This window comes from Miscanthus floridulus, chromosome 13 (assembly GCF_019320115.1).
Source record: "Miscanthus floridulus cultivar M001 chromosome 13, ASM1932011v1, whole genome shotgun sequence".
NCBI classification, from domain to species: domain Eukaryota; kingdom Viridiplantae; phylum Streptophyta; class Magnoliopsida; order Poales; family Poaceae; genus Miscanthus; species Miscanthus floridulus.
Window position 1 is genome coordinate 88,077,483 of NC_089592.1, and position 8,027 is coordinate 88,085,509.

Sequence of the window (8,027 nt, forward strand, 5' to 3'; positions counted from 1 at the left end):
TAAATAACGTAGGTTGTATATGAAACTTTTTCATGATATCAATTTATGACATATTTTGAGGACCCAGGTTCAGTAATAGCCAGATTAAACAGTAAATTCTCGCTCTGCTCTTTCGTTTGGTTCAGAACTCTCAGAAGTGCGTATGTCTGTTTTTAATTTCTGGGTGCATCCCTACTTGGCTAATTTCCAGTCTCTCTTGCCACAAAAGTCGTTTCTTTTCCCACAGGCAGGCCATGAATTGTTAACTTCAAGTACCATGCTATGCTATTAGCAGTTCACAACATGCTACTGCATTGATAGCTTTGAAAAACTAACAACTAGCTGCATTGTTTTTTTTTTTGTTTTTGTTTTTTTAGAAACGAAACAACTAGCTACATTGATGAGTTCATTTCTTCTCTCAGACTTGGCAACCATCTAGATGATTCATAGACCAAATGTGGCTAACTTCATTCTGCTTTTCTTTTTCAGTATCGCCTTTCCGGTGGTGATACTTGGCCGAGAAATCCTGAGCTAACTGCAAACCTTTTGCAACAGCAGGTACCTTCATATTTTAGCCACTAGAAACAGCCGGTGGTTTAAACATAGAGGACATGGTACGTTTGCAGCTCCAGATTACACGGCTAATTTCATCCTGGTTTTCTCTGTCATTGATCGGCTTTTAGGTTGGCTTCATTGACCTAACGAAAACCGGCAACTTACATCGATCGGTGCATTGATAGTTTAATCCTAGAAAATGCTAACAGTTTGAAAATCGCTGCAGGACACGTTTGTTTCCTTGAACTTCAAATTTTCATTCCCCCAGTTTTGTGGTCAGTTTTATCCAAGTTATCTTCATCATGATCACTCTGCTTTTCGGCAGTTTCAAGAAAGATCTATTAATTTTATCAACCAGCAATGAACACTCACTGGTCACTGCATGCTTGGCTACTCTCTTCCCTCCTTTCTCTTTCACTGGTACCCATTCAGTTTGGCAGTTTCATAACTTTCATAGAACTTGAAACGCTATCGGTCTAAACAGTATTGCTCATTTATGTTGTTCTGGGTGAAGTATGCAGCCAATCTTCTAATATCGAATCCGCAGGAGAAGCTCTGGCTGATGGAGCAGGCCACGTCGCCTGCAAAGCCCGGCCGTCGGATCGGGCGTACGGATGGCCCGGATCGAGCGAGCTTCGGCCATTTTACAAACAAGTCCACGACATCTAACGAAATCACCCCGCAGTCTGGCCTCCTCTCTCAGGTTTGTTTCGAAAAAACCCAAAACTTTTACCAAATCAACCCGCAGGCCCGCCTCCATGGTTCATGAAAATTTACAAAGAAACCCTTAAATTTTTGCAAAATCAACCCGCCGTCCTGGTCCTCTCTCTGTTTTGTTTTTAGAAAAACCCTTGTTTTTAGAAATTTACCTACACGGCCCTCTTAAAACTCAGGCTTCCTTTCTTGGCCCTGAAAATTTCCAACTTACCTATTTGGCTTCCAATTCGACTTTCGATTCCTTATCTGGCCTTCCCGTCAATTCGACCCTGTAACGGTGTTAGATGAGAGACGAAAAGTCGATTCTACCCCTGGACGAGAAAGCATCGTTTTTGATAGTTTAGAATTCAGTTTTTGATATTTTATAATTCAAATTATGTACTGTACATTTTGTAGATGCTTGTAAATTCATATGTTTCATTTTGAGCATTATTTTCACTTCTTGCACATAATTTTAGAGCACATCATAACTACAGCATTAGCACGCATTTTTTTTTCCAGACATGGAGCCAATTGCACATATAAATTCAGTTCGCACATTTTTTATATCTCAAATAAATTCAGTTCGTACATACTGGACATCTAAAATAAATTCAGTTCGCACATAAGTTAAATAAATTTAGTTGTCACATACACAAGCTAGTGCTACACACATGAGAAATCATAGGCTGAGCCTTCTTTTACTTCTTGTACTCATCGCCGGGCTAGTAGGCTGAGAAGTTTTGCTTCGTGTGCCCATTGCGGGGCTGTCAAGTATCACCTTTGGCTTGTTTACCGCCTCTTTGCCAAGCACTTTCTTTTTCATTTTCAATGTGACCTTCTTTTTAGCCTTGGCCTTCCTAGGTTGATCTGTGTGGGCAGGGAAATTAATGGAAAGTGCCTCGGATTGATTGGAGCTACTCCTTGACCTGGACATGTGAATATAGGGCAGCAATGATTTTTAGCAAATAGAAATAGGAACAATGAAAAAAAATTCAGAGTTGGAAATAATACCTTTTTGATGTGCCTGAGTTGGAGTTACCATATTTCCCCTTTTTCTTACTTGATATCTCCAAGGATTGGCTGTGGTGAGAGACGGGCAATCTATTTAGTATCTAAGACAAATAGTCATTCATGATGGCATAAATTCATATTTTCAGCACTAGTGATAAGTACCTTTTAGATGTGTTGGGAGTACAATCAACAGATTTTCTCTTTTTCTTAGTAGTAGTTTCCAAGCTTTGACTATGGTGAGACAGTAGAAACATAGAATCAATCATAAGTTTGAAGTGAACATGGGAGTAAGTTTGATATTGCAAGGGATATGAAATTGCAAACATTGGTGGAAAAGACATGGATGCAGATGGTGCTTCTTCCAAAGGCATAATGGAACTTTCAGCAGATTTGTTGTTTTTTACCCTCTTCTTTGGTTCTCCTCTGCAATGTCAAAAATAAGAAAGTCACTAATATGTTTTTTATTAAAAGCAGAGAAAGAGTAGACAAATTATTACTACATAATCTCCTCATCAACACCTACATGTTCGTTCTGTGGTAGTGGATTTTTAAGGTAATCATCCTCAACCGGATCTGTGTTGGTGTTAACTGGCTCTGTGTTGGTGTCCACTGCCTCTGTGTTGTTGTCAGGCTGCCTTTCATCATTAAAATCCCACTCAGAGATTGGCTCAAAAGCATCAGAAGGACCACAATATGCAATGAACATGATGATAATCTTGCTCTTAGAGTGCTTACTAAACATATTCATCAATTGTTGGTCAGATGTTATTTCTGGAAAGCTTTTTAGAACTTCATCATAATATTGAACATGGGCAGCTTCGAAATAACCTTTCTACCACTGATTCAACAAGATCCTTATAATTTGTCAAGTCCGAATCCACAACCATCTCAAAGCTAAAACATTTAATATCCTTTCTGCACTTCTTTCTGTTGCCCAACAATTTAATTTTCAACAAGAAACTTGAATTTGGATCAAATCTGCTATTTCTACAAGAAACCTAAGTAACGCAAACAAGATCTACAAATGCATGTCTAGTACTGCAGTTGAACAAAAAAAGATGGACTCACCCGTCGAGCCAATCAGTCTCCACTACTTGCGGTTCATCGACAGCTGCACCATTGGTGACGGTTGCTGCAGGGCCCGAACCGGCGTCGCCTGAACCATGGGCAGCACCCGCCGCTTGGTGCCGAGCAGCTGGCCCCGCTGCCTCGACGCCGCTTGGTGCCGAGCAGCTGGCCCCGCTGCCTCGACGCGCGCGGCTCGCTCTGCTGGCTGGGCGCGCACGGAAGGTCCGGCCGCCTGGGCGCACGTGAAAGCGCCCGCTGCCTCGGGGCCCGCAGCTCGCCCTGCCGCCTCGACGCGCGCGGCTGGCCCGGCCGCCTGGGCGTGCACGGGAGCACCGGCCACCTGGGCGTGTGCCGCCTGGGAACGCCGCGCGGAGCAGGCCTGGGCGAGAGCCGGCACAACCCCTGCCGAGGAGCGCGACGCCGCTACTGCCTCTGCCTGGGCGAGCGTCGGCCCAGCCACCGCCGGGGAGCACCGACCCTGCGCTGGCCCAACCGCCGCCCCGGGGGACGCGACCCCGCTCGCGAGCGTGGCCCGGTCCGCAGGGGCGCAGGGACGCGCGGGATGGCCTCCGCCGCTGCCTCGCAAGCCGCTGGAGGCTCCTTCGCCTGCGCTGACTCCGCCTCCATCCGCATGGGTGCAGGAGCTGTCCGCCTCGAAGCTTTTTTCCCGATCCGTCTGAGTCATGCGTTACTGGGAGAAAAGGAGATGTAGTGAAGGGTAATCATGTCATTTCGCATTAGTCTTCAGTGGGACTTCACGGTGCCCTCAAACAGAACTGACGGGAAGGCCATACAAGGAATCGAAAATTGGATTGGAGGCCAAATAGGTAAGTTGGAAATTTTCAAGGCCAAGAAAGAAAGACTGAGTTTTAAGAGGGCCATGTAGGTAATTTTCTCTTTCTTTTACACGGACAACAATATACGTACAATTTGAACACCTAAACGTGTTCAACTCAAAAGTTCTTCAATATAAAATTTGATCAAAAACTCAAAAACTAAAACTTTATTACAGAACAAATATTAAAATTCAAAACGTTTTCGCAATGTGTTTGCATAAATGTTTACATGCGATTCGTTGTACCTACAATTTGGACACCGAAACATTCTCAAATTAAAAATTGTTCAATATAAAAGTTGTCCAAAATTTCAAAATCTACAGCTTTATTATAGAGTACAATTCCAAATTCAAAGCGTTTTTACAATTCATCCACATAAATGTTTACATAGGATCCATTGTACCTGTGTTTCGGACACCGAAACGTTTTTACGCCAAAAAAAGTTTTGAATACAAAAAATTGTTTAAAATTTCAAAACCTAAAGTTTTCCTATACAACAAAAAAAGCGTTTTATACTGGCGAGAACGCGTTCAAATCAAAAGTTCTTCAATAAAAAAATTGATAAAAAACAAAAACTACAACTTTATTATAGAATAAATTTTTAAATTCAAAATGCTTTCACAAAGCGTTTGCATAATATGCGATCCGTTGTACCTACAATTTAGACATCGAAACGTTTTCAAATTAAAAAGTGTTAAAAAAAAAGTTATCCAGAATTTCAAAACCTAGAGCTTCATTATAGAGTAAAATTCTAAATTCAAAGCGATTTTACAATTCATCCGCATAAATTCTTACATAGCATCCATTGTACCTTATATGTTTTACTATAATATAGAATAAATAACACTATAGAATGGTAAGCTCATGGTAGGCGCGGCAACGCCGCGCCCTGGGTTTCTAGTTTCATCTCTCTAATCTCTGTCACCACAGCCTTTCCATTGATTTTTAAAGTTCTTCAACAGTACAACGAAACCATCATCGTTGGTACTCTGTTGATCAAAATGCACCACAAAAGAAAATGTAAAGGTACTACTATCTGTTATTTTTGAGCTGGGATAGGCGTCGTACACATTATGTTGGACGCTTTGGATACATGGCCAGCTTCATCTTGCCTTTCTTTATCACTACTGGCTAGTAGCAAATATGGTTGCTCTGCTGCTGCTTCCCAGGCAACACTGCATGCCAGGACAGGAAATTCACTTTGTTCCTTGCATTTATAGTAAAGGTCCATTTTGTAAATCTCTTCATGTTAAAGTGCTAATGAAATTTCTCTCTTTTTTTCAAGGAAAAGGCAGGAGGTCTGCCGATCAATGCAAATGAATTTTGTGTCGTTAGGCATGTATCATGTGTACGGTGTACCTAAAGAAATATTTTCACCTGAAACAGGTGCAGCATTTGATATGTACTTAGTGGGTGGTTGTCTGAATTTGTGACGGGGAATATAGAATTGTTAAAGTTAAAGCTCTATGCATAATTCAATGACCCACCTTGAAACGAGAAAAATAAATACCAGAGAAGGAAAAAAAATCCTGCTCATAAAAAAATGAGTGGTGGTACACTGGTACTGGAGTTGCACCCAATACATGCATGTTTCATGCATTTAGCACCTAACTATGTGCATAAGACCTAACAACTGAACGAATGAGAACTAATATCTGTGCTTTATGGAAGGGACTTAAACATAGCAAAGATTCAGCAAAGAGCAAATTAAAGGCTATGCACTGACGACTCTCCAGCATGGTCAAATACATTTAGTTTCTATAGGCCCTAATTTTCTAGTTTAGAGTGGTCTTCTTTCATTTAGTTGCGAGGTCACTAGGATTACAAGTGACCCCTTGTCCAAAAGGACAAGGAAATGCCATCTTTCTGTTCATATTTCATATATAAACCAAGCTCGGAAGATGCTCAATGAGCGTGCATTTCTCAAATGGCCTATCAGGTGGAACACACCTTTCCATCAAACTTTAAACAATGAGGAGCTAAGGTTGTAAGTTGGCAACCTGAGATTTGAAGTCCTAATTGCTTGTGTCGGTAGGCAGTTCAGCTGCAAGCTAGCATTGCTTCTGAGTTCTGAAGAGATCAAATGGTGTTTTTCCTAAATAAACTTCTTCATAGTTCAGACAGCGTAATGTATTGCAGATGGTTAGTATGTATTGGTACGGAGAGTTTATCCAGCCAACCAAATGGCATAAGAAAAAAAAATGGGTCTCCTATATGCGTAGTCGCTGGCTTGAATTTGTAGGCAATAGTTTGACAATTCGAGTTGTTAAACTTGTGTAGTACAGCTCTAACAGCAAGTATTAATGTCCTTAGCTCTTGGTGTGGTCTCAATCACTTGCTTTTTGATAAGGTGAAGGCTGGCCAATCCGTGTCAGCTTCTGCGTTGTTTAGTGTTAGTGAAGCTGAGCTTCACTTGCCTGCTCACCTAACGCTACTAGTGCATCAGAGCTTTGAGAGCTGAGGCTACCAAGTCACCGTAGACAAATACCAATATACCATACTTGTATGAATGAGAAGAAATTTGCCTTGTATCTGCATGACTCATCTCACAAAGTTTCTGCACCGCGTTCAACTCTGAATCGTCGCCATCTCATCGACGTGTGATTTTTTATTCTTTTCTAGAAAAAAACTTTTTCAATGATATTTTTACAAAAAAATACAATTACGCGGTAACTTCTCCATTGTAACAGTAATATATAGTGGTGGAGTCGGTGCGTGAGGACTAGGTTGCGTGTGTGTGTGTGTGGGGGGGGGGGGGGGGGGGGGGGGGGGTGGTTATAGCCGCTGCCTAATAAGTGTCTAAACAATAGGACCACATATCCGTAATTTACATAAACAATAGTAGATAAAATGCACAATTTAAAAGATATTTCGATTCCACACACTTTTTACAACAAACGTAATAAAAACGTGATGTGGTACACAATAAGTAGCTAATTATAGATGATTATTTGGTTCAGCCCTCTCCATAAACAATAGTAGATAAAATGCACAATTTAAAAGATATTTCGATTCCACACACTTTTTACAACAAACGTAATAAAAACGTGATGTGGTACACAATAAGTAGCTAATTATAGATGATTATTTGGTTCAGCCCTCTCCATCATATCATCCACATTAGCAAGTGAATCTGAATCTGTGCTTGAAAGTTGGAACATTTAAAATCAGAAGATGCATGCGCCTCTGCTCTGTTGGTGGTCTCCTGTTGGTGGTGTCATCAAATATTATGCTGGGTGGTCCACCTCTTCCGTCGTTCCCCTTCAAGGATTCTTCCTCTTGTTTTGGCCTTGGATTATGATATGTGGAGCCCGGATGTGCTGCGAAAGGTGTTGCCTTCGGCTTAAAGGGAGGTCACCGTGTCCGGTGTGCCTTGGTTGGAGTGTTTCTCACCACCTTTAGTCCCTCTTCCTTTGTGCTCCATCATAGAGAATGGCTTTGGATCGGCGTAGCTACGAGCGGTGGTGTGGTTACACAATAATAGTGGTGCGTCGGCGAGTATGTTGTTCGGCGGTGACGTTCTTTGGTGATTGGTGGTTGTCTTACAGGTGGTGCCATGGCTTACCTGTGGCCTGTGCTGAGTTGCTGTAACATCTCTTCTTTTGCTCTCTCTGCTCTGTCTCTCCGCACCCCTCTCCTACACTATGTACACCTTCTGGTAAGCCAGAAGTATGATGTATCTATTCGAGCTTTTAGCTCCTTCGATTCAATATAAGTAGGTGGGAACTCCCCCCGAATTGATCGAAAAAAGAAGATGCAATATAAAAATACAATTTATCAGTGAACAAAAATTGATAATAGAGAACACAACATATCAGAGACTTGTTGCCAGGTGGGCGTGGTCATTCCTGGACAATTTTGAGTGGGCTATGGGCTACC

At 41.8% G+C, this 8,027-nt stretch overlaps 1 protein-coding gene across 1 annotated transcript; it reads right to left on the minus strand.

The window, feature by feature from the left end:
• Positions 1-3,334: 3,334 nt before the first annotated feature.
• On the minus strand, positions 3,335-3,997 carry LOC136500262 (uncharacterized). Its single transcript, XM_066495618.1, has one exon. It carries the CDS (start codon positions 3,995-3,997, stop codon positions 3,335-3,337), a length of 663 nt encoding a protein of 220 aa, XP_066351715.1.
• Positions 3,998-8,027: the final 4,030 nt, after the last annotated feature.